Source organism: Triplophysa dalaica, chromosome 22, assembly GCF_015846415.1.
Source record: "Triplophysa dalaica isolate WHDGS20190420 chromosome 22, ASM1584641v1, whole genome shotgun sequence".
NCBI classification, from domain to species: domain Eukaryota; kingdom Metazoa; phylum Chordata; class Actinopteri; order Cypriniformes; family Nemacheilidae; genus Triplophysa; species Triplophysa dalaica.
This window is the reverse complement of record NC_079563.1, coordinates 12,983,936-13,010,985: the sequence shown is the minus strand read 5'-3', so window position 1 is coordinate 13,010,985 and position 27,050 is coordinate 12,983,936. Positions and strand designations below refer to the sequence as shown.

Genomic DNA, 27,050 nt, shown 5'->3' with positions numbered 1-27,050 from the left:
TGGCATAACACGTTGTTTTACGCTGTTTTACGCTGTTTTGCTATTCTCACAGACTAGGAATTAGTAAAGAATTAGTAAAAAATTTGCCCAATCTAATTTTTTATGCAACTGATTTAAAGAAGTTATGACCAGTCTTGAAGAAAAAACATGTATGATTTAAGTTCAGTTTATACTCGTGCATAGAACCGAGACGTGTACCCTAGGCGTACCCCACGGCGGAGACTGACGCGCACCTCTCCAAAAATGTAACAACGCATCAACTCAATGCGGACCCTACGCGGATAGCAAGCGCTGTGATTGGTCTGTTTGAATCCCTCCCTCAGGTCAAAAGACTCATCATGTTTACTCAAACGCATTTCCGAATTAATTATCTAAGTAAATTATTTGTGCTTCTGTATTTAACATCTCAAGCTGCAACAAAAGTGACCGTTTACTTGCCGCTATCACTGCTAATGCTTCTCAAACGAGTTCATTCTTCTTCGGCTCTTGCTTGGTTACACAAGTAACACGTACGTGAGCACAGGACGCCTAGTGGACATTGACGCAGAAGTGTAAATGAAAACCGACACATGACCTACAGCGTAGAGGCTACGGCGTTTTTCCTACGCACTACTATAACTTACGCTTAACATCTAAGACTAGCAGTTAATGCAACCAACGCCTGGTTTGTTTTGAATGACATACCAGTATAATTTCAGAAAAACTATTGAAAATCCACATACAGTAAATCAAATGATGACTTAAAATGCTGGAAGAATCTTTTTTAAGGACAAAGTTTGGGGTCATACATTTCACTAATGGGAGCAAAAGCACCCAGCTACAGCTACCATGATCTCCAACAGCGCTTCTTATATCTGAGCTTCCCTCCTCACTGATTTAATGAAGCTTTGCTTTAGACCAGGATAAGAACCTACAATAAATATTGACTTTGACAAAAGTGGCCCATCTCATTAAGTAAATGAAGATGATTATATTCTGGAATCAATGCAATAAGCCTACATCCCATTCTGTACATGTACTTTGAAATGCTCTAAAGCACCAAACTTCACATTCTGGACTTTCAAGCAAGGATTTTGCTCAGATGAAAACACTAAATTGAAAATCCTTCTCTAGCGCTCACGTATAGCTAAAAGCACGTGGGGTGCATTTGACCTCAGCAGTAAAACCAATCAAGAGAGACTGTTAGATATTCATTTAATCAATCCCCTTTATATAAAAGACAAAAGATTACAGAGATGAGCTCATAAGGAACACATTTGGAAAACCAGAAGCACAGGAAAGCATCTCCTGCCACATCAGCAAGGTTAAAAATAACTTTATTTCAGAAAAAAGCCCTAAAGCGGCAGAATGTGCCCACTGCTTAAGAATGAACTATGAGCAAATGTTACATCAGCAGAGAAAACACATGCATTCTTAATGAAACAAATACAAAAATAAAACATTAGCCCCGAAACTTAAAACAGTGTCTTAAGATTGGAGTAAATGTCCTAAAAATCAATTTCAGGAACATTTGTATGCAGCTCAACAAATCAAGAGCTTCACTTTGCATCTCCTGTGTTTTCTTTGACCTATTTTCCAATAGAAGGAAAATGAGGGGCATATTCCATCAGAAAAATGGTCTGTACGGTTCAAACAGAAAACTCAGTACAGTCATACTCTTACCTATAAGAGCCTGGAAAAGACTGCTTTTAAAGATGCTCATAACTCTTAAGATGGCAGTTTTCAGCTGTTGTTCCTCTGGTTTCTTCAGTTTGGAGCAATAGTCCTCTAGGAGGCTAAATGCCCTGGCTGTGTCTGCAGGACATGACAGAAAGAAAAGTAAAGTTATCCTGCTGGCCTTAATATATTTATAAAACATGTAACACCGTGGAGCTATATAAAATAAATAGAAAATGATTTATAATCAGGATGGGGCAAACCACATTGTTGTAGATAAATGAATGCCATTCAATGGGAGATCCCTTGAGAAACAGATACATTTAGGTAGCTTTTATTAAAAGTGACAAAAAGCTTTGAACTTTATATTGCTCTTCCTAAACACAACGAAAAATGTAACTACTGCACAACTCTATATAAAGTTAACACCAAAATAAATGCTTGAAATCTACAAACTTGTTAGATATAAATAGCAGTAAATAGTATACATTGAAATGCTTTACTACAGATCACTGGTATGACTGCAAACTCACTCACATAGTCATACAGAAAATAAAGTCACCAGGGACATACCAGGGATCGATTCCTGTCACCAATAGATTCCTCTAAGAAGAAAGATTTAAACTGCAGGAAACAGTTTAACCCTTTATGAAACATATATATTTCTAGCAGCAGAAAAAAATTAAGAGAGCATTTTTAAATGTTCATTTAATTAGCATTTCTAAATGTATTGTGGTCATTCCAGTCCAGTGTCTGTTGAATTTCAACAAAATCAAACCTTAAGAGTGACAAAGTCATCCAACAGAAATGTGAAAGACTGACAGCATGACAAGACGCATAAAAACTGTGATAAAAACGAGGTTATCACATAAATAGTTATATATCTTAAATACTTGTAGCCCTACAAATAGCTTGACATTACTGTAATAGCGCTGTCAATATGGATCTTTCTTATAAACAAACGCATTGATTCGCTTCAGAAGACCTTTGTTAAGACCACAGAGCCGTGTCAAGCAGTTCTTTGATCTTAGATGCACTTTTTGGGGCATCAAAAAATTGCCCCCTATTCACCCCATTCTACCACTTGGAAGAAAACGATACGTGGTATTATAACTCCGACTGCTTTATTCTTCAAGAAGAAAGTCATATTCAGTCAGGATGCCTTGAGGTTGAGTAAAACATGGGGAAATTTTGTTTTACCTCTGAATAATCGCTTTAGGGTCTGAAAAAATACAGAGCATCTTTTCTGTTATTTTGACATGTTTCTCTAGTTTTCATTTTCTGCAAATAGAAACAATATTTTAATTTTAAATTTGGGAGAAATGTTGTTAGTTCACAGAATCAAAGAAAAATTATATATTATTATAACACATAAATATTGAACTGTGCTAAAAATCAATTTGAAATGTTCTCTTAATTTTTTCTGCGACTCTATACATCACTTCAAAAGTCTGTAGAACCGAACTCTCTGGCATCAATTGATCAAAAGAAAAGTGACCTTTATTAAACCAAAATCAGGTCACGTGTAAAACTATGAAAATCATGGATTTATGTTCTAGGTTTGTAAAAAAAAGCTCCAAACTTAATACTGTAACTGTGCTAATGAAAGCGTTACAGCTACAGTACAGAATTAAAGCCTATGGACATCAAGACATGCCTGTTATATTAAGAGCATCTAAAAACACAGCTGCATACCAGCCCCAAATATAAATGCAGACCAGAATTTGAGATCATTTAAGGTCATGGGCGGGTTGGCCATAGAGGAGTCTATTTTTACAGACTGTACAAACGTATCGCAGTGTGTACCTGCACTAGGCTATTATTGCATATACACACAGTTTGTATACACACATTTTTCTATATATTTAAGGCTCAGACCATATAAAATTCCAAATTAAGTAAGGTAATAAAAGTCAATACTTCAGTGACATGACTTTATTTGCCCTCTTCAACAACAGCAGGACATTATAATATGAAGTCAATGTGACATTTTGCATTTATGTACATAAAACAGTGTGTGTAGTCAAATAAACGCTCCTTTAAGTTGTAACTATTGCAATACGTGATATATCATTTGAATCTCTCTATATAATGCATAATTTAAAGAACTTTTGCCACATACAGTGCAATGACATATTTTGTCAAAAAAACATATGCACATGACAAATCAAAATTCTGAGAAATAAGAATTGGTCATAACAAAAATATACATTTATGGTCAAGATCAATATGAAGGCACGTGGCCTACATAAAATCTTAGCTAAATGTAAGTTTCTATAAATTGTGCCTGTGTGTTAACAAGACCATATAAGTTATATATTTACATATTTTTCTCACCTCTTTTCCTCAAGGGCATAATTACTCCTTTATCTCCGTTGTGAGATTGTCACGCGTGAAAACAACAAAAGTTTCGCCCTCATTTGCTGCAAGTATCCTTTAGAAACTGTCTGCAGCTAAATCAAAAGGTTACGGCTCAGTTCGTTTGTGTTGATGTAAAGGGACCAGATCCGCAGCTTGAAATGTTCAAGTTAAATAGAGACACGCGTTGACACATCATGCAGAAGAAAACACAGCAGCGTGACACTCGATGATGATCCGCCGTATGAGAAATAAATCCATAATCCGATAGTAACAGATATCAGATTCAGTACACCTTGGTGCAGTCCAAATGTCAACGCGGTTTCCTGTAGTCGAATATGTTCAGACTTGGTTTTATTGTCAGTATTGAGCTCTCTGAGATATGTACGGATTATTCTTCTGATGGAATATTCCCACGTCCTTCGACTCTTTAAAGGCCTTGGGTGTCTCTTATAAACTACAAATCTACGAAACATACCATCACAACATCCATAACATAACCCTGACAGGTTTAACTAGGAAAAAAAGAGCGATCGTGACAATAAAGGCGTAGTGATATTGTAGGAATGGTAAAGCCTAAATTATTTTCTCTAATTCTAATCACTAGTTTTGCCCCAAAGGGCCATACAAACTACATCAAATTGGAGAGAATGTCTGGTGCATAGGCTTGAGTTGGATCAAATTCAGACGGTATGTGCTGATCAAGCATGTTTAACGCGTAAACATTGCGCTCTCGTAACTGTATAGTTAATAAATAAACATGAGATCTCTAATAACTTGTGTGAGTTTAATGGATGTTTGTAAACAGTTCTTCGAGGTGCACCGCAACTTGTGTTGTAGGTAAAACGGTGATTTGAAACAGTACGTGATGTGATAATTATTAAAAAAACGTGAAACCTTTACAGTGATCCTTGAGAGAAAACGTCTATTTAAAATGTGTGGACTTTTTCCAAAGCCCCAGCCGTCCACTTTGACGATCAAGTTGCTATTTAATCGGCACAATTACTTAATAATTCAGCTACAACATCCCAACCGCAGACAAAATGATATTTAAGAGATGGATTTAACTATATGAACCAGGCAGTTATCCAGGATGTATTTCCCCCACGACGAAACAGCAGCCTGCGACGCCTGTCGGAAGACACCTGCAAGTTTTATCCAGCTTTGCGATAACGCATGGCTCCACAATTGCCTCTGTAATTAAGCCAATCGGAACAAACATATCCCAAACGACCTCTTCAAGCGTGCAAATATGAAGTTAAGAACAACTTCACCTCCTTTCCGTCACACTGTCCTTTTTTTCTGTGGCTGTTCGCGGCATCTATAGCCAAAGCTGGTTTGCAGACTCTCTACGGTGGGTGCAGTATCACCAGCAGCATCATCACCAGTTTCGCCTTAGCAACGAGAGGGTTGACCCACGGGGATTGACAGGGCGCGCCCACCAATGGCGTTCGTCGGTTCCGGCAGTTGGCGCACGCACGGACCAATAGGAATTGCCGTGTTCTTCCTGAAACGCGGGGTCAGAGTTGACTAGAACATGTGGTTAGACATGGCTGCGCCCTGCTGGCGTTGAGGACCGTGAGCGGTGAACAGAGGATAAAAGTAATAAAGCGTTATTTACAGGCTCGTTGGTATGTATGCGATATAGTACGAAAATGTATACATTGTGTTGAATGTTTGGGAAGAACAAATTTTAAAAAGGACAGCGATATGACTATCGTTCAGCAAAAGGTAGCCATATATGTAACAACAAACAAGCAATCTTTATGTTACATTACTTTGACGTAATCACATTAAATTATATATATGCTATATTTGTGAAATATGAAATATTTAGGCGTACTTTAATTCTTCTCGCGTGCTCGTATTGCAGACAGTGGGTGTTTTGTAATCTCAAGTTTTACTTCAACTAAAATCATTTTAAGTAATTTATCTTTCTTTTTAGATCATGTCGGACGTGGCGACGTCTGCAAACGACACAGCCCAGGGGCAGAAATTATCCAGGGCAATGATTATAGAAATTATGACTAAAAAGTTTGAACGTCTATCTGATATGGACAGGTAAATTAGTTGAGGTTAGTTAAAATCAACTTCGTTTCTTTTACACCATTGCAGTTAACTTATGGTTGCTTGTGTTCGTTCCCAACAGAAAGCTGTTTTCATACGGTCCCGTATATTTGGCTGGAAACGCTGGTTTTGCTGGATTGGTTGCCAATAGCTTCTACCGACGTGCACTCAATGTCAGTCAAGGAAGATTTACTTCCAGTCTTCCTATGGCTGTTCTTCCCTTTTTGACAACAGCAGCACTTTACACTGCGACCGTAACAAACCCTATAATGTCAGGTATGGCTTTTATATTAAGGACAACATTGATTTTTCTCCCACTTTTTTTTTTTTTAAAGACATTAAAGGGCTCTATTTGTTCTGTAGGTGATCTGAACTGCCCAACTTGCATCCTGATAAGAGGGGCACTGGTGGGTGTGGTTGGTGGGGGCATATATCCTATTTTATTAGCCTTACCTGTCAACGCTGGACTTGCATCAAGGTAGGTCATCAATCACTTATTAACACTTGTACTTATATGCTGCTTCCTTAAAAATGTTAAGACTTATTCTCCATCTGCATTGAAATGAATTGTTTTCAGGTATAGCAGCGCACCAATGCCAGAAAAAGGAAATGCTTTACGTTTCTGGGTGAATCTGAGCCGACCTATTGTACGCAAAATGTATGCTGTTCTACTCCTGCAGGCTTTATTTGGAACCTACTTGAGCTCAAAGCACTACGATATCTACCTGAAAATGTTAAAAATACCAGATTCTGAAAGTGAAGAGATTCATGATTGACTTAATACTGGAAATAAAAGTTCATTATTTACTCACACCCAAGTCATTTCCAAAATTGTACAAGTTTCTCTTCTGTGGAACTCAAGAATATTTTAAAGAATGTTGGCAATCAAACATAACTTCCACTGAAGACACAAAAACCAAGACATTTCTCAGTGTTCCACAGAAGGCAGTAATTTTTGAATGACATGAGGGTAAAATGGAAAATAAATATTTTGGGTTAACGCTCCTTAAGACATTGTAAATATTTTGTTCAAATTAAACATCGTAATTCAAAGCCTTATGTCTGTTTTTCAGATGTGTTTATTTCAATTGTTCTGATAATTCATCAACAATAAACTTTGCATATGTGCACTGTTCTAATTGTCGAAAAGTTGCTTAGAATAAAGATCTTTTTCTTTTTTTAAATGATAGAAATTTGAAGCTGTTGCATATAAAATTGTACCATAAATGTTAAGTGCTGTAAATTCCCCACATACTATGTTATTCTACAATTAAAGGCATGAAGAGATTTCCCCTTAAATAATAAAGTAGGAACATAAAGTGGATAAAAAGTGGTGTTAAAACTGTCAGTTTACAACTTAACCAGGTTCTGTTTGCAACTGAATGTGAAGATAATGCATTTAGCAAAAAGCAGTTCATTGTTTAATTTATCTAAGCAAATGCATTTGCTAATGTTAACTAGTAGCACCTTATAGTAAAGTGTGATACCAAAAAGCTTTAACAATTTTAACTTACAATATCGCCACACAAAGACCTACGAATGTGCACTACAATCCCTAACAATCAACCAAACAGTTCTGAAATGCAAAAGCATCAATGGCATTGTGGTTATTTAAAAGGCATCATGATTTGTCTTTACCATTTTTAATTATTCAGAAAGAACCCTCTTTGAAGATTATGAGAAAATGTTTACAATAATATTAAAACTTTCATGACATAATCTACATGATAGCAATTTAGTATTATTTTTTGTATTTTTCTGCATGTTTTGATGATTACTCTGAAGCAATCTTAAATGTGGTCTAAATTCCCTTTAACAGGGTTCATAACTAAGTAGAAAGTAAAAGTAAATTATCTGGCAGTTATTAAAGCTATGTCTAGACAACTGCAAGTAATCATCATCTCCAACTTGAGAAAAAAAATGTTGAAACAATCATCTAACCACTAACTGCATTGATAGTCTAAGGACTTTTTTATGAAGACCTCAGAAACACCAAAGTTAGACATTTCAGAACTACTTGGGTTGATCCGCAACTTAAGAGAGGTGCAGCTTTTACTATTATCAACGACAAACTATGGTCTTCAGCAACAGAACTGTGAATTTAATGAAATAAAATCACCACCACTCTTTATCCACTTCTGAAGAGAAGAAAAAGGCTTTTTGTAGAGAGCGAAGAAAATGCTGTATAAACAGAGAAGGAGAGTATAGTTAATATCTTAATCAGACAAAAACAATTTACATTAGTCAAATGAGTGTTCAATCAAAATTTATTACATATGATTCTAAAACAGCTGTAGCCATGTGCCTGCAGTGTTTAGATTTTCAATACATCTCACATGTGTACTATCATTCCTCAGACAATATAAACCGTTGAACATGATGTTGTAGAACATACAGTTTCTCTTCCCATCTGGTCTACATAAAAAAAAAAAATCCCAATAGCTTTTCCATACCAGGATGCCTTGCATTAATGCAACAGATGTTAATTCACTATTTCACTTCTTTGTATTACTATACGTAACACTTTAGATGCTAATTAAACATGACAATATCTGGCATCTCAAGGTGTGATAGAAATGATCAGTAAAAGCTGTAACTTACATAGTTTCACGTACTACCTTATTAAATTTACCAGGCCATGATGCAAGCTGGTGGTCCCGACTCTTCTGCTTTCCCCACAGCAAAATCCACTTTAGCATAAAGAAAAATAAGGATTCGACATGAAAAACATTCTTTAGAAAAACAGCGATATTTCACAAAGGGTATATTTTTTGCGTTTATCTGTTGAAGTCAACATCAACGTTCCAAACATTTTAAAACATATGTTATAACTGATAATTTTAGTAAAGATAAACTCTTTGTGAAACATCACCCATGTACATATTTTAGACAGGTTTTTCACATAACTTTTCTAATAGGTTCTAAGCTTCAACTGAAATGAAAAACTACACTTCATTGTGTAATCCTATTTAACATCCAAAATATGTAACTCACACAATGCATTTTTCTTTTCTTATTATCTTTGCTTTGAACCAAAGAAACAAAAACCAGAACAAAAACAAAACCCTTAGATTTATATACAGTTCACTCTGTGTGCCTTGCTTGAACTGGCAACACAACATTGTCTTCATCTGTATCTTAGGAGTTAACCATTTCTGTGCAGTCTTCTATATCTTGATCCTTACCATGGATTCTGGCAGTCATGGATGTTCTGTGACGCATTCATCCAGCATGGCGCACCAAGCACCTAGAAGAAAACTGTCAACAAGTTTAGCAGTAACTTGTATTGAAAGCAGGTTTAAAAGACATGCTATTCAAGCCCTGCACACACTCAAACAGTTAACTCTACATTTGACAACTAGTGTCGTCATGTCCCTTCAATGATCATTTACATCTCGTGCAAAGTTCAGTCTCAGGAAACGCTGAAAAGGTAAAATACTTGACCCTACATTTTAAGCGACAAGCTTGACATTTCCGCACACTTGGTGCAGAATTCCACCGAGACGTGGTCTTTGTCCACATGCAGGCAGATGCCACCTGCAGTATCTTTGTCCTCAACCTTTGCCTTCTTCCTGGGGATTGCGTAATCGTGGTCGTTCTCGTTGGATTCCTGGAAAAGCGAGGAAGAGAATTTCATGCCGTTCACACCGCTCAATCTAGATAACAGCTGAGCCAGCATGCTCTCATTGGCCAGCACGGCTCTCAAGTACCTAGTTTCATTCTCCAGTTCTTCCACCCTTTTGTTGAGGTTCCCATTTTCCTGCTTGAGAATGCGGTTTTCCGACGTCAAGGAGCCAACTCTCTGCTCCAAGCTACTGACATACTCTTTCTTCTTTAAACGGTTGATCCTCGCTGCAATGGCATTCTTGTTGATGATCTGACCAGAGACATCTTGCAGTTTAGCCCGCTGGACTGCGCCTCTTTTGTGGGATGCAGGAGCATCAGCTTCCATGTATTGATTGGTCACGTCGCTGCCCGATGTCTGGGACGAATGTTCTCTGTCGAAGTTGCTGAAGGAATCAAGCACGTTGTCGTCCAGGTTCCAGTTGAAATTAGAGCCAAGCAAGTCATCCAGGCCCCAATCATTGCTGTCACTTTCTGGAGACGTGTTTACTTCACTCGTATTACCGGTTTTGAAGACATCATCACTCTCTTGAAAGGAACTTGTACATGTGACGTCAGAGGAGAGACTGCTTCTTCCTCTTTTTCTGGTGATCATGGCTGTGTTTCCAGTTAAATCCGTATTAAATCAGAGAAACTGAAAGAAAAATAAACGAGTTAATTTATTCTGTAAATACACTCTTTACAATAAATCAATTTCGACCGTTTCATGACGTCACGTGCTGTTAACTAACTCACTATGCTTTTGAACTTTCTCAGTATTTAAGTAAGGTCAATTTAAACATACACATTTAAGATATTGTAGAATTTACATTAGACCGTAAGACAATACCTCACTATTATTAAAGATTACGTAACGTTGTCCAAACATCGTTTTTCGTTAGCACGTCAAGCTAACATTTGAATATTGATTATATATGTATTTAAACAAAGTGTGCAAGTTAGTTAACGACACTTGTAAATTAATATTATTCGTATCCTACTAAATCGATCGTTAATTTTATTCCAAACAAACTACTTTACTGCACAGTAGGCCGCAATCGCACGCTTTTACTCCGTGACACAGCAGTTCACAAACGGAACACATACGACAAATAGTCTTGAAATAAACTAAGCGATTTACCTTAAATGATATGCCGATATCGTGGGACAACGATCGGTTGAGCAAAAAGACGAAAATATTATGTTGACAAAAAGAAAACTGTATTTCGGGTTGGACCTAGTGCGGACACAGCACCAGCAAACCCACACGACGACACTCAAACGCATTAAAATGGCGAGTCGTCGCCTTTAAATATCGCGAGATTTCATCGCATCACGAGGATTACGCAATGGGGAAAGCGCAGAATGTTCTCGCGAAACTTGACGTCATACGCATGTTTATTGCTGCGTTCCAGACCCCTCGGATTTCCCACCTCGAATTAAAAAAAACGTCCAGGTTCCCATTTGAATGTTTTTAGTAATATTAAAACACTAAAATTATAATGATTAAGTAAAAAGTAAAAGTATTAATAAACATTCAAACAGTGCTTTTTCAGGAGTGATTGCCGGGCTTAGTTGGGAAATATCTTAAATCCGACATGTCTGGAAAGCAGCATACTGAACTTTAAAAAAAATATTTTCAAAACTGCTCTTGTTATTTGTTAGTACAAGATATTGAGCATACGTAATATTAAACATAAACGTAAGGAAAGTTTGTCAGTTTAAAAGGTTTATTAAAATACATTGTATTTATTCAGTATCTTAAGAACACCAATGAAACAATTTATAAACAAAAAAACTGTAACTTGAAAATATGAATGTTTCCTAGATGAATACTTCACAAAAAGCATAGTATTTTTAATTAACATATTTTCCACCTTTTCCGTATCCATACTTTCAAGAAACCACCAATGTTTAAAGGCATATGTAAAATTACAAATAAAGAAATGATACAGTTCATACATCAAAATTATTTCATATTCTTCAATTCACACACATTGTGCTTCTGTGTTCATGGTCTGGACTATCTAGACATTCGAGCCATAACCAGCATTCTCAAAGGTAGTACACCTTCCACCCATTCATTGTGGCACTGCATCATTCTCTCCCACAGGGCTGCTTCAGCACCGTTAGAGTCCATCCAGTCCACATCAGCTCCGTAACTTTTACCTGTAAGATAATACGACAACAGTTTCACCAGAATAAACAAATTGTGGTGTGTGCTTTAATTTTCTTAATTATGACTGTATATTTGGCATTAGTGGCAGTGGCCTTGCCCCTTTATTTACCTGTACCAGCACCAAGCCTAATACCCCCAATGAAGTAGTTGTGGAGTCGGTCATGATCCCACACAGTAAGCTCCACGCAGGCCTCTTTCAGGTCCTCAGGCTTGAAGCCTTCATAAACCATAGTATGATTAAACTCTGGGTTGCATGCTTTTTTCAACACTCTGGTCTTCTGATGGCTTTTACGGGTGGTATCTGGAAGGATTGTGCTAAGGCGGCACATTTTAGACATTTAGTTCCACATAAATATATTTTTGTGCGAATTCCACTATTATGACATTATCCGTGTAAAATAAACAATATACAAAGTTTACAAGAATTTAAAATTGCACAAAAACGTGGCGCGTACATTCAAACGTGTCAAATGAAAGATGAAATGAATACCATTTAACAAAAGGGTCGATAGAACCTCTGGAAATAGGCAGATTCTTGCATTCTTTCACCCAGATTTGCACCTCGCCATTCACTTTGTTTTTGTGAGCTGGAAGTCAACATCAATGAGTACTATTATTATTTTTATACCTTATAAACAAAATGGAGCAAAGTTTAATTTGCTTACTGTCAGAAGTCTGTGAGAGAAAACGCAAAACGACTCTCATCTCTGCTCTTATTTCTTCACTACAGGCAGAATGAATTGGGCTGGGAAGAACTTGAGCCTGCTTGAAAAAGATACACTTTTATGGCAATGCATTTCTGTGACGTAATGGAATCCACTATTCATTTTTTGTGATCTTACCCTGCCTTTAAGTAGATATTCGTTCCTTTGTGTGTTATTGAAGTCCCATTCAGCCAGATCAAGCTCAGTCTCTCCAAGAAAGCTGTTATGGCCAAAGGTGTCATTGTGCCACACAGAGAGGTTTAGTTTCAGAGTTTTTAAAGTATCCATTGGAACCTTGAACTGGAAAGATAAAATCCAACTTTGGTGATTTAGATTTAACAATCACCAACAACCATATGACATCACTAATAATTCTGATACCCTCAGAATTTCGTTGTATGTTGGATCCAGGGTTTTCTTCCTCACACAGGTTTTCTTCTTTCCATATTTTGCTTTGTCGGGTAGTAAGTAACATTTAACATACCTAAATTTCAAATACAAATAAAAGCTCTTATGTATTGGGGAAGAATAGAAATGTTAACTGAATGTTTCCTAAACAATTTAAGAATGTTTGTTTATAACATTGTTGTGAACCAGCCTCTAGACCTTTCCAAGACATATTCTACAAGTAAGAAATATTATCAGATTCCTTTTCTTCACTATAACTGTACACGTTACATTTACATCAAGTCATTTAGCAGACACTTTTATCCAAAGTGACTTACAGAGATTTCAGGGAGCAATAAGCGATACTTACGGGTCAGACCGGTTCCTCTTAGGATCAGCCACGGCAAGATGTTCGCACTGCACCACAAAGATGTGGAACTCTCCTAGTTTTTGCAAATAGTGAATGGCAAACTGGATTGTGCCTTTGACCTCCACATTACCAAACTCACTACTGTAGATACTCATTGCACTGCCAGTGACCTATCAACATCACACACAGAGACACAGATCTACTTTATACTGTAGCTACTTATAATGTGATGTTTTTAATGGATTAAAATGTGTGGACATATTAATTTGTGATATTAGAGCATTATTAGGGTTGTACAAGACAAGGGTCACATACAGAAGACATTGATGCCACTTCAGAGCAAATACTAGAGGAAGTATTGTATGGTTTCAGTCTGTCGAATTCGAAACTGCTCACTGATGCACAGTCAGTTTTTCTGTAATCCATCTATTTGTACATGCACAGACAATAGAAGATGGTTAACATTTATGATGGTTAGTCACAGAGACATGTGATAATGTACTTGAACGTAAACCTGTGACATTTTAGAGTTAATCAGGAGCATCATGTCAAAGGGTTGAAGCTGTAGATCAGCATGCTTATTAGTATAGCATTTGGTGTCTTAATATGCCAAGGCTCATGGGTAAGTGGTGATTTTTACCTCATCATGATTGAATGCAGGCACAGACAAACTCAACATCTTCATCTGCTCCGGGACTGAGAAAGATGTTTTGGTGTTTGTAGTCACTGCGGACACTGAGGCACAAAAAAGAAAACACACATGGAAACACAGTGAACACACAACGGACCTTTCTCACAAGCCTGTGATGATGAGTTCAACGGTCATCAGCATTGTAAATCCTCCAAAGTTTTTAATATTTTCATTTTTTTAGTTATGTATGTTTATAACACTTTACTTTGTATTATATTACATTTGCATCAAATTACAAGAAATAGTTCAAGCTAATGCGAGGGTGTTACTTATACAGCAACTATGGAAGTAAACATAAATTTGACATCATTCTATCTTTTGACTGCCGTCATTGCCGTCACACACTCTCTATTTATTTTACAGTAGTGAAATGACTCTTGTTGAGTTTTTCTTTTGCTGTTTGAGCAAATAAGGATAAAAAATATATTAGTGGTAGTCTCCCATTTACCGCTATAGAGGTTTACCAGACTATGACGACTTCTGCTTCTGAGAAACCCGGAAACGTGAAAAAGGTCCATGAATCATAACACTGATTTCAATAAATACATTTCAAGTCATCCATATCCACCACTTAGGTAGTACATATTGTCTTAAATGACTGTCATTAAGCCATTCATTCATCAAACTTCCATGTGTCTTTTAATGCTTTCCATTAACCATCTCAGATACTGAAATAAACATGAAAGACCAAGGGTCAATTATGAAACATTTACATTTAGTCATTTGGCAGACGCTTTTATCCAAAGCGATTTACATTGCTTTATCCTATACATTTTACATAGGTATTTGCAATCCCCGGGATCAAACCCACAACCTTGCGTTGTTAACGCAATGCTCTTACCATTGAACTACAGAAAAGCTCAGAACGAAACGGAACAGAAAATATCCTTACTGCTAACAAAGGTTTGGATACACTATTGTTTGATTTTAAATAAATTTCCTCTCCCATCCAGCAGAGGACGATAGAGGCTATCCCCATTAGAAGAGATATCTCCTCAACAAGACCCAAAATGGCTACAATCCCCAAGACAGAAATTTACATTACTTAGGAACATTTCATAAGAGATTAAACTTACATGCGGGGGTGGATGCCAGGTCTTCTAGACTCTTGGAAATAGAAATGGGTCTGGGTTTGGCACATTCTAGAGCGGCTTTGACGGGGCAGTCTTCTTCACTGTCACCTGTTACAGCCCGTATCAAATTATAAGCATATAATGTATACAAAACACTAAGCAGAAATCTATCATCTATGATAAACTTACTAATAGTAGTGACTATAGTATATCTCATTAGAAACTGTGTGAAAAATATGGTTCCATTAGCATTCTGATTTAAAAATGATATGCACAAACTTGAATTAAATGTAAATTTAAAACGAACAAAAAAGCTATATATTGTTTTTCCATGAACCAACAATTTGTTTAGATCTTGAATGGTTGCAAGCTGATTGATGATTCTTGATTGATGGTCTTTTTGACAATCAATACATCATCACACCATGTTACTGGAAACTCACCAGTGATTCTGACAATTGCAAAAGAGAAAATAAATAAAAAATATTATTAAATTATCATTTGTGAGAATATTAAATAAATATGTAGAGGCAGGGCTTATGTGGTCACATGCCTGTTTAGTTTATGTGGCCCAAAATTAAACAGGAATAGTATAGAGATAATAATAGCTTGTCCACACTGGGACGATGATCACGTTCGTTTATCGTTGATGTTTAACGCCTTGTGACTAAACAAAGCTTTTGTTCATGTGTCTGAAGCTGCTGAAGTTACAGTAAAACACAACTTGGTGGCACTCAAGCACAAAACGGTCCTGCCGAGCAAACACGAAGAGGAAGCCAGATGAATTCTTTTTCTGTGTGACAAATAAATGTCAGAAGCATAAAGTGTGTGCCTGGGTGTTCCTGTTTTTCATTAAGTGCCATCTACATCAGGGAGTGAATTTGCACATTCACTCGGCTCATGGCCAGAGAAATCATCTGGTTATGATCGCTGTAAAATGTCTCGAAAAGCGCTGGCGATTAGCGCTTTTGATTATCATCCCGGTGTGGACAATAAGCGCTTGAGATTTTTGTCCCGGTGTGGACAAGCCATTATCCTCACAAACTGAACCAATATTTTAGTTAATAGTTACAAACAAAAAATTATCATTTTGTCATTTCTGTAAAATTTGAGGTAGTTTCTTGATCCATAAACAGGTCTTTAATTTCATAAACCCTGCTTCCACAAATTCAAAGAACCAATCCACACCTATTCTACTAAATCAAGACTAAACCAGAATATATAAATAAGCTCACAGGCTGAACTTGTGTGTGAGAAAGACCAGGCTTCAGGTGTGGAGGCCCCAGAGGAGTCAAAGGTGATCTCCTCGGAATCATGCTGGGACAAAGAGGGGGAGCTCTCATTGCTAACTCTGCCTTGGTTCACCTGTTTAGAAACCCCACCTTCCTCCAGCCTTTCTCTTTGACCTAAAATGGTCTGCTCGTGTATGCCCAGGTAATGCCGTAAACTGAGGGGAATATATGACCTGACCATACAAGCATTTGACTGAGAATCTGTTGACAGCTTTCGTCCTTTAGGCATGATGGGTCTTACATAATTGTCTTCTTTTAAGGTCTTACCATGTTTAGCTGACATAAACAGCTGCATGGAGGCTGAGATCTGTGAGCAAGCAGCTGTGGAGTGGAATGGCTTACTGTCTAATGGGATGGTAAGAAGCTCTGAGCTGTCTTGGCCAAGGGACATGGGATTTCTCTCAGGACTTTTAGTTTTGCATAATTTCCCAGAAAAATTTAATGAAATTGAGGTATTGTCCTCATAAGTTTGGCCTTGTTTGGCCTTTAGAGTGCATGAAGTCTTGTTAGCTGGATGGATATCTATCGCAAAGGTTGTTAACGGAGAACCATCTTTCCTTGACTTGTTCTTGGGATAAGGGTCTCTGGGAGGTACTTTACATTGTCGTAAAGGGCTGGATGTTCTGGTCTGATCTTGATCTTTGGACTGGTAAATGTCAGTAGACTCTTGGCTCTCATTCCGACCTTTTGAAGAGAGACTTCGGAGGGGAGGCAAAGGACTTGAGTGTTTGTCTGAATTTGCCTTTGGTTTGAAATTACAAGTGTTGTGGAAGGTGTAATGTACTCTACCTCTGACATCTTGTTGTTTTTGTTCTGGCAATGTGCTTAGGCTTTGTTTTTTCTTGTTCATTTCCATCTCCTCTTCCTTCACAATCAAACCGTCATCTTTGTTTGAAGACAAACTCATTCGGTTTAGAGATCTCATCAGATCTGGACTGTCTGACATGATATCAAGTTCTATTGAGGAACATTGCGAAGATGACTCTTGATGTGTTACATTACCTACAAGTACACTTCTTTCCTTCTCCCAGAATGACTTGAGATCATCGATTGGTAACTTATTTTCCTGTTGACTGAGGGACATTTTAAAAGTAGAGATTTCTTTCCTCTGGTCAGATGTATCGGTGGAGAGCGACTCAGTGAGAGCATCCCCCTTCAGCTTATCGTCAGGAGTATTATCTGTGTCATTTAGCAGTGAACTGGATAACAGTGACTCGACATCAGTTTTAATCAAGTCTGTTTGTTGTTTAGTTACTGGGTCTTCATTGACCTCACTGCTGTCCAGATCAGAAGGTTTTTCATTTTGATTTGATAATATAACCTCATTGGACTTTAATAGTCCAATACTCAAATCCAAAGCATTGCAAACATTTTGTGGGGATGGTTCACTTTCTTGTTTTTCATCTTCATCATTTTTCATGCTTGGTATTTTTGGCCTTCTCATACCTCTTTCCCAGAATGACTTGAGGTTGGCAAGTCTACCTGGTGATACCTCAGTTTGGAGGAATATCTCTCTCTGAAAACTATCTTCACAAACAGGACCGCCTGCTTTGTTTCCATTCTCCAACTGCAATATTTTTGACTTTGTGTTTTGATCCTGCAGACCTATATTATCATCTGCGTCAGGCTTAAATTCTGAAGTTGAGTTATCTTGACTTGTCACTTCCTCATTGGTTACTAAAACTTCAAGACTCCTGTTTTTATTCTCTGCTCTTGAAAACAATGCAAAAAGCCCCCTATGTGGCTTTGGTGATGGCATAGTCTTTTGCTGTACAACGGGCGATTCAGCTCTTGATGTTCCACAATCCTTTGGATCCATTTGGTTCTTCTCTCTCTGGACTGATTTTGTTAGTTTTCCATCTTGGGAATCTCGCCAGAGCCATTCAAGTACCTTAGGAATTGAGCGACCCTCTTCCTCTGTGACCTTATGAGTCTGGCACTCATTGCTCAATTGAAAAGCCTTACCTGTTAAATCAGCAGTGGAGGTGAAGTTGGACACCTGTGTGGACTGAGGCTCAGCACAAAGCTCATGATGATCTGTAGTGGAGACAAATACAAACATAAATGCAAGTGATTCTGAGACAAAGCAAGGAAAACAGGTTAGATATTAAACTGAGTAGGCTTGACCACTGTTCCTGTCAAAACATAATAAAAATACACATTTAAATTGCAGTAAAAACTCTTAGTTCATTTCTTGCAGAGCTTATTTACCAATCGCCATTTGCAGAATACCAACATACAACAGAAAGCATATTCTGTATGTATCCAAGCACATGCAGTTATTGTGATGATAACATGCACATTTTTAAGACATGGACAACATGCCAATCAATTGGGGAAACTCTTGATTATTATGGAGTATGAAACTGCCATGCTAGTTCCCTGTTCTGCTTTCTTTAACTGCTGCTACCATTGCTCATGTAATCACTTCTATCCGGCTTCTTATCATCGACACCCAGGGGACTCCAGTCTTCATTTAGGATGCTGTGCTCTCATTCCTCAATGGAGGAGTGGTGGGCCCGTTTCCCATTTAACCAATCGGGGAAGGCTGTACCGAGCAGAGGGAAAGCAGAGAGCTGGCGGGCAAATCAAAACTGAAGGGGCTGATAGTGGCAGATGATTGGCCGCAATCAGTTTTGGACTCAGTGGAGCTGTTGTTCTTCAGGATGCTTCTAGGTGTGGGGGTCATGACCTGTTTATTACTGGGGTCACCTCTGGAAGTGTCTTTGCAGGAATACAGAGGTTTAACTGTGCATTGAATGCCTATGAGGGTTTCGATGTTTAGATTAGCATTATGGTAAGTGAAGTTCTCGGCAGCAAGATGCTCTGGAAAATAACAAAAGAGCTGGATAATAAAGCAGCACAACATAGAAAAAAAACATACAGGACATGTGTGGAAAAATCTGAATTCCTATATTGACATTGAATTCATTTTTCAGTTCAATTAACAGCCTTGATGCTACAATTACATTGTGGTATCTGTTAATTGAGGATACATTTAATGGTAAAGCAATGAAGTGGAATGCATAAAGTAGACTAAAAGCTTGCAAGCAACCAAATAATATGGTAACAGTATGAAGGGTTTGGTACAGTGAGAAAAATGTAACTTTTACATTACATCAGTACTTACTTTACTGCACTGTAAAAAGCAACTAGTAGGATTAACTTATTTTGTGTTATTTGTGCAGGTTTTTGCACCATTGTTTTAAAGTAAATTTTAATGTAAAAAATAAGTAAAATTTACTTTAAAAAACGTGTGGAAAAAATGTAACCAAAAATGTAAGTACATTTTTTTTATGAAAATGTGTAAAAACTTGCTCAAATAAGACAAAAAATGAAGTAAATCCTAGTTTCTACATTGCAGAAATATGCTTGGTGGTAACACCTAAAATAACTGGTTTCTATCAATTCAAACTAAACAGACATTATTGAAAATAACTAAATAATTTGATTATACAACAAAGTCATTTTAAAAGAAATTACACCACTATATTGAAGGTACTGTGCATTTTTTACTTTAAACAATCTACTTATGTCGGTTAGTTTACTCATTCCAAATATACATTGTCCCGACCTATGACTGACCTGACAGCTGAAAAACATATGAAAACTACATCTACCTTCTATGTATGAGGTACAGACTGGTCATGCATGGCAGCTTAGCTTCTCAGAAAGCTACATACTTCTCCATATAATCTCCGCTAAAACCCTTCTACTATAATATGTTTCAACCAGACTATTTAAAAGAATGCCGCTTTTCCCACATATTCTAATATCACTAAATACCGCACGCTACATCCAGTGTAAATGATAAAATTACAGCTTAGCACATAATACCTTAATTCTACAAGTTGTGGTCGTTTAATCACAAGTTGTATTAAAACTTAGTGTATTGTTGCTTTAGACTAATGATCTTTGTACTTCAGACTATTGGTCTTATTTCTATACGCCCTCACATTTTCCTTTAGATGTTTTCACAAAGTGGCATCAAAAATATATTTGATATACTGAACAGTATCTCATATTTTAAAGCTTAGAGCTTGATTAAACAATGCATTTTTTAACAATTATGCATGCAGATAGTTACTACTCCCATTGTCAAGCCACCATAACAGCCCAGATGCAGTACCCATGCGGATTTCAAAGAGGGTCTGTTAAACAAACTTACTGTGCTTGCAAGAAATCAACTTTCCTCTTCAGAACATCCGCTCCATTAAAAATATAACATATATGTTATCTTATTTATCTGTGGTATCTACTCTATGGAATATTACATCATAAAAGGATCTGTTTGAGAATAGTAGTGAACATATTCTCACCCTCAGTAGGTGTCTGATCAGCCTCCTTCACTCCATTGATACGCCCGTCTGCGACTCTCTGCAAGTTCACACTATTGAAGGGATTCTGTCTGGTCTACACAGGGAACCATACATTTAATAAAATGACATTGCATCTAAAAAAACAGAAGTCAGAAATTGAATTGTATCTACAGCACCTTGATTTGAGGTCTCTGTTGTTCCTGGGGGTCTGGAGAATGAAGATCATCCACCCTGTATGGGGGTGATATGGTTAATATCCGTCAATAAAAAGGGGTGTTTATGCTTTTTAATCATGCATTAGATGCATGATTCAGAACTCGCACACATATCACAGGTTTAGCTCAGGTTTTCACTTTGTAACAAACCTGTGTGCTGCTAACACAATGCTCTGCCAACTGAGCAACAGGAACACAGATATGATGCCATTGATAACAGCACCAACAGGCTAAGATCAGACGCTGTGTTTGTTTGCTTAAAACATAGAAACTTTGTGAAATCCTTTAATCAAGCAGAATAACAGCATGTGTTCAGCACTGATAACAGCAAAAGAATTCTGAACGAAGAAACTGTGACCTTGTATTTCCTCTTCTATTTTGTTTCGATTTCCACCATTAATTTAGTTTGTATTTCTTATTATTTTACATGCACCGTATTAATGGACTGAAATCATTTATAAGAAAGAACATCTAATAATGCAACATTTAACATATTATCATAACCAACATTTAATTCCTAAAAAACTGTTTAATCGCATGACTGCACGTGCTTTAGTATCAAAGCTATGATAAAAACTAGAACAATTAAACATAATTGATATTCAAGCACGTGTCACACCACCATTCATTTGGAGGAAACGTTTAGCTGGGATGTTTTAATCTTAAATCATTATATACCTGTCACTCTGGGATTGAGTGGACGGCTCCTCAATAAGCCCTACGAGTTCTGGAGGAATGAAAACATCTCTCTTCTCACGGTTCGCAAAACCGTCTTTCTCATCCCATCTCTGAGAAAGTTCCACTGAAATAAAAGACCATCTGTTAGGCTGGCATCATGAAACATCGAATGAAACTACATTGAGATTTATACATGTGGAAGACACTTTTATCCTGCATTCAAGTTATATGTTTTATCAGTATGTGTGGTCCCCTGGAATCAAACCCGGGGGCTTTGCACTGCTACCACAATTCTATATGCGAGTTATGTGATTAAATTATTTGATTTACATCATGTAAATTCGAGTGCAAAAAATAAAAAATGTAGAAAAAGTGGACTGGCCACATGTAATAGAAATAACAAGATATGCAAACAGCGCCCTTCCTATTTGAAATTAGACGGGTCATGTGATCTGTTGGCATCACTTACATATGGTCACTGGCTTTCTCAGTCCCATCGACGCTCTGATGATGTCGGAGCCATAGATCTTGTCTCTGTGTCTGTGATATTTTGACTCATAGAACCACTCCCCAGTCAAATACTTAAGCCTGCTTTTATCTTTCTCTGTTTTATGTAGCTTCCTGAAAGCAACAGATTATAAAAAAAAATTTAATACCATATCAGTGATAAGTCTGGACATACATACTCATTCTTATAATATAGCTATGTTCCCTATTTTAGAAAATAGTATCAGTTAAATTATAAACTAAGAAGACATTCACATTTGACATTTTATGTATTTGGCAGATGCTTTTATCCAAAGAGACTTGCACTGCATTTTACTATACAAGTAAGTGACAAAACTATGGAAATTAGCAAATAGAACTCTTAAATTTTGCCTTCAACCATCTTCATAGAAAACCTTCAGTCACTGAATTGAGATTATTGTCTGACATTACAGCGAGTTTATATGGTGACATTCATGTGGACAAATTCCAGACATTCTTTGAACTGTAAACCAATTACTCCAGTCAGTTTAACTGTGAGAACGTCCTAAGTGTTGAGAGTACGTTGATCACAACTCGACTGGCTCCTAACCCACAATTTAATATCTCAAACTCACTTGATTCTTTGTTCTTCTGAGTTCTTGAGCTTGGTATCTCTCTTCAGCACTGCCAGTATCTTTCCCTGCTCCTCGTCTGTCAGATAGCTCAGGTCAATCATGGTTGTGAGTTTGCTAAGAGGTGCTAACAGATCTCAGATCAGTCTCGGATCATCTCTGATTGTTGGGTGACCTTGGGAAGTGATGCTTGGTGATTCATGAAGTACATCATGGGAGACCTGTAAAACCTGCACAGGATATACAACGAGAGTGACAACCAAAAACATTTGTTTGTAAGACAAGCTCTGACTGTTCGCTCTCGTAAATATGTCTTTCTTGGAAATTCTTCTAGCCCAATAAGATCCATCACATGATCCTAATTGCACCCAATGAATTCAAGAACCAAGGCTTTAGAGATCATCTGTGCATTCCTGCACAGCATTTTATATCGCTATGCACAATCGACGGTCCAAACAGTGTGCTTAACATGTGACATAGGATTGTCAGGTGACTATAAGAGGAAGTGTGCCAAATGCTTCTGAACCAGAAATGCAGAGATGACACTAAAAGACTCTTTCATTCCTAAATCGAATTACACTTAACTCAGATTATGTGGTGGCACACAACTGGTATCAATTTGAACAATCTGGTTTTCTTTACTGGAAAACAGTTTAATTGTGAGACATTGGAGTTAATAAGAAAGCAGCCATAAAGAATAAATCATGTTAAATATTCTGAAATGCCATGATTGCTTCTCAGAAACATCTTTCATGACTAAAGGGTGAGGCTAAGCTGCTTATTTATTTATTCTGTGCTAAAATAACCATCTAAATTCAGACTACAGATTTTCTCTGTCTGATAGATTTGCTTTACAATTTTAGGCAAAGGAAAAATTGTAAACACCAACATGTTTCTACCAGACAACCCATTTCTTGCTGAGACACATATGGGTTGCAAGATACGGCACTGATGATACATTCCAGTTAAAGAGGAAGTTTGCCTGCTACTTTCCTATTTTGGAGAAACATGTTGATTGTCTTAACTGAGTCATGTCCGCCTCTAGAGAAAATGTATTAAGAATTAATTAAAATTAAGACATTTATACACTGCCATACTGGTTGTTAAATATGTTTCAGTAAAAACTACACTTCGTTCTAATTACGCAGAAAATAAATGAATAATTACAAATGTAAGCTTCAAATTACATTTCATAAACTACTTCACATAACATAGCTTAATGATTTTCCTAGTACGCATTACATCTCAAACCAGCATTCATGATTCTATTAGCTCTGTAAAAGGCATGTCATGACAACTCTGAACCTGCAGCAGAAGAAATGTGTAAGGTCGCCTAAATCATTTTTAAAATAAAACACGAATGATTTGACATTTTTACCCCACACTAACAGATACAACAAGCCATCCTTTCTATTGAAACAAAAAAAATGTCCAGTATTTTTTGTCCAAATTTCTTTGTTTTGCCAAACACAAAGGAAGATATTTAAAAGAATGTCAGTAAACAAACAGATCTCATCCTGCATTAACTGCCATAGTAGGGAAAATAAATAGTATTTATAAATGAGATCTGTTTGGTTACTGACATTCTTCTGAATATCTTCCTTTGTGTTAAGCAGAGCAAAAAGAAATGTATACAGGTTTGGAACAACCTGAGGGTGAGTAAACAAGATGACACTGGTATTCACAAAATGTTCAATGTTGAATACAGCCGTGGCAAAAAAGAAAAGGTGCCATTTCAAAGACCATTTTAGGTTTTTCTGAATCTGCTATTCATATGCATGTATTTAAGTAAATTGATCTTTTTTTTTGTCTCATTTTGTGAACTACTAACAATATTTCTCCCAAATTGCAAATAAAAAATATTGTATCTTTTTGCATTTTTGCATTAAAACTGGAGAAACAGGTGAAATAAGAGAAAATATGCTCTGTATTTTTTTAGCTCTCAACTCCTGCAAAGAAAACAGATTCATATTCACTCTTCAGCAATACAATAGTATTTGTTAATGTATGTAGATAAAGTATAAAATGTTTTTATTACAGTTTTCATGTGTCTTGTCATGCTGTCAGTCTTTCACATTGCTGACATTATGTCACTCCTAAAATTTGATTTTGTTGAAATTTAACAGACAGAAACTGGACTGGAATGGCCACAATACATATAGAAATACTGATGAAATTAAAGTTTGGACTCAAAGCTTTTCCGGCTGTATACATTACAAGTGAGATGTATTAACATCATCACTGAACCAAAGGGGCAGGATACTCCACACGTACCCATGTTTGGGTACCCAAACCTTCTGGTTTGGGTTTGTGGATATAATCCAGGTGTGTTTTAAGCAGTACTACTGTACTTTACACAACATTACCATATTTAGCCTGGCATCTGGTTTGTTGTCTTTTTTTCAGCTGTTTGCCTTACTTTCCAAAAAAAAGAGACACTGTGTTTTCCCAAGTGAAAGTGCTCATGTTGCTCTGCACTTGATCTGGATGTAAATAAACAGTCTGCATTCCTGCCTTAATAGCTTTACAGGCACTAACAGATTAGGAAGGCAGGAAACATTCAGAATGGCACCAGAGATAAAACTCTAGACATAAAAACAGGGAAACATGAAATGTTTCCTGTTGAAACAGACCTCAGCAGTCTTGTCACAGCACGCAGAAGACATACACACTCAAACTCTAAAAATTGTAAATATTTTAATGTTTTAACAGTAGCAGTAGGAAATAAGGTTAGAAATGTTTACCTCAATAGTGCTTAATCCATCCCTCCTGAGGAGTCAGAAACAAAACTAGAGAAAGCCCAAGCTTATTTTTCCAATACCGTCCGTCACTGCACAGTTTTAACATCTGAAGTCCTCGAGTACAGTGATATCCCATTGGAGGAACACTTGGGAATATTCATCCATCGTTTGACACGCCAGTTTTGAAGCAATGCGCGCACGAGTGCGTGTGTGGCATTTAAAGTTATCCTCTACTACACGAACACAGTCGTGCTGTCGTCTATAGATAACTCAATTGGTTGAGTCGAATTGCGAACTATGTGCAAAAACTGCTATCGATGAAAGAGGCTCACTAGGTATTTACACAACACCCCCCCCCGGGGCGTGGCCATGTGGGTTTAAATCCCATTAACTTTTATTTTTCTCACATTTCATATACGTGATCATGTAATTAGATAGAACTGTGCATTTTAATAAGGCACATATGAATCATATGCATCTAAATTAAATATCATAAAAAATGTCATAAATTAAATATCAAAAATATCATAAAAAAATAATACTACATTTATTTTATATAGCGCCATTAAAAGTAAGTGCTGCACTAAAATCAAAACAATACATCACACATTAATAAAGCAGCACAACACAATACTGTAAAAAACAAAGCAAAAGATCCAGTCAAATTAAAGTAGTTCTGAAATAAAATGTTTTAAGACAAGTTTTGAAAGTGGCTAGAGAGTTTGCCTCTCTGATGTTTATCGGGAGAGCGTTCCAGATCTCAGGAGCATAAGAAGAAAATGCTCTATCACCCATGGATAGTAACACAGTTAGAGAGATGCACAGTGTCCACATTTTGGCCTGATCTTGAATGAATATAAATCTGAGCGTCATCAGCGTAAAAATGAAAATTAAGCGATTTTAGTAATTCACCAAGTGGATAAATTTACATGCTGAAAAGCAGGGGACCCAAAACTGACCCCTGTGGAACACCAGTACATAAGGGACCGACCTTGGATCTATATCCACCCATTCTCTGTGCTGTGCAATTTCCGGAACCCAGATTGATGGTGCTCAAATATATTATTTTCTATCAGGTGGTTGTTCAGTTGGGCCGCAACTACACCCTCTAAGAGTTTAGCCAGAAAAGGAAGACTCGAGATCGGGCGTTAGTTGGAAAGAGAGTTCACATCAGTGCTTTGCATTTTTTAAATGGGAGTGACAGCACAGGCACCACACCAGTTGACAAAGAATCATTTATTATAGCAATCACTGAAGGATAAAAATAATCAAAGCATGATTTAAAGAGACTACAGGGGAGAAGGTCGAGTGTGCAGGTGGACCTTTTCATACGAGAGACTCATACGAGTGTCTCAGACTGGATTAAATTTAGAAAATGGCCTACCGGAGAAGGTTAATGAATTAACAGTTGAAACAGCAGACTCTGAAGAACTGCTTATGAGTTTGTGGACATGAACAATTTTTTCCTGAAAAACTAAAGAAAATTATTACACAACTGATCAGATGCAGTCAAGGAGCTGGAGGCATCTGCATTGAGTGAACTGTTAATGGTGTGGAATAGCCTTCTAGGATTATTTTGATTATTTTCAATAATTCATGAATAAAATGATGACCTTA

General features: G+C 37.0%; 4 protein-coding genes across 26 annotated transcripts in view; 1 reads left to right on the top strand and 3 right to left on the bottom strand.

The window, feature by feature from the left end:
* The window catches only part of dlg2 (discs, large homolog 2 (Drosophila)), a 192,135-nt gene extending 186,733 nt beyond the window's left edge, over positions 1-5,402 (bottom strand). For all 16 annotated transcript variants that reach the window (XR_008905064.1, XM_056735915.1, XM_056735918.1 and 13 more), the window contains exons 1-2: positions 3,994-5,402; positions 1,663-1,794 (exon numbers count right to left, since the gene is read on the bottom strand). Coding sequence is in view for 15 of the 16 variants with exons in the window: in XM_056735915.1 (XP_056591893.1) it covers positions 1,663-1,794; positions 3,994-4,012 (151 nt within the window). In the remaining variant the exon portion in view is untranslated. The remainder of the gene's footprint in view (positions 1-1,662; positions 1,795-3,993) is intronic.
* A 131-nt stretch (positions 5,403-5,533) lies between these two features.
* On the top strand, positions 5,534-7,209 carry tmem126a (transmembrane protein 126A). Its single transcript, XM_056736191.1, has 5 exons — positions 5,534-5,645; positions 5,960-6,075; positions 6,164-6,357; positions 6,445-6,559; positions 6,659-7,209. Exons 2-5 carry the CDS (start codon positions 5,963-5,965, stop codon positions 6,855-6,857), a joined length of 621 nt encoding a protein of 206 aa, XP_056592169.1. The 5' UTR covers positions 5,534-5,645; positions 5,960-5,962; the 3' UTR covers positions 6,858-7,209.
* Positions 7,210-8,330: 1,121 nt separating this feature from the next.
* crebzf (CREB/ATF bZIP transcription factor) lies at positions 8,331-10,984 on the bottom strand. Of its 2 annotated transcripts, XR_008905085.1 has the most exons (3): positions 10,826-10,984; positions 9,267-10,339; positions 8,331-8,771 (listed from the first exon to the last, which is right to left on the bottom strand). XR_008905085.1 is itself a non-coding variant. In XM_056736190.1 (2 exons), the coding sequence occupies exon 2, from the start codon at positions 10,298-10,300 to the stop codon at positions 9,527-9,529; it is 774 nt and encodes a 257-aa protein (XP_056592168.1). In that variant the 5' UTR covers positions 10,301-10,339; positions 10,826-10,984; the 3' UTR covers positions 8,331-9,526. The 2 variants fall into 2 exon arrangements, 1 of the variants encoding a protein (XP_056592168.1); XM_056736190.1 differs by having other exon boundaries at positions 8,331-10,339.
* Positions 10,985-11,116: 132 nt separating this feature from the next.
* On the bottom strand, positions 11,117-25,746 carry sytl2a (synaptotagmin-like 2a). 7 transcript variants are annotated; one of them, XM_056736186.1, is made up of 18 exons: positions 25,437-25,746; positions 22,696-22,922; positions 22,062-22,213; positions 21,593-21,716; positions 20,876-20,930; positions 20,700-20,793; positions 17,383-18,417; positions 16,648-17,265; positions 15,092-15,196; positions 13,965-14,059; positions 13,640-13,750; positions 13,325-13,494; positions 12,949-13,051; positions 12,706-12,867; positions 12,529-12,628; positions 12,354-12,450; positions 11,973-12,178; positions 11,117-11,853 (listed from the first exon to the last, which is right to left on the bottom strand). In XM_056736186.1, exons 2-18 carry the CDS (start codon positions 22,794-22,796, stop codon positions 11,708-11,710), a joined length of 3,474 nt encoding a protein of 1,157 aa, XP_056592164.1. In that variant the 5' UTR covers positions 22,797-22,922; positions 25,437-25,746; the 3' UTR covers positions 11,117-11,707. The 7 variants fall into 7 exon arrangements, with proteins under 7 accessions (XP_056592164.1, XP_056592161.1, XP_056592163.1 ...); XM_056736188.1 differs by having other exon boundaries at positions 11,119-11,853; positions 17,170-17,265; XM_056736183.1 differs by having other exon boundaries at positions 16,648-18,417.
* Positions 25,747-27,050: the final 1,304 nt, after the last annotated feature.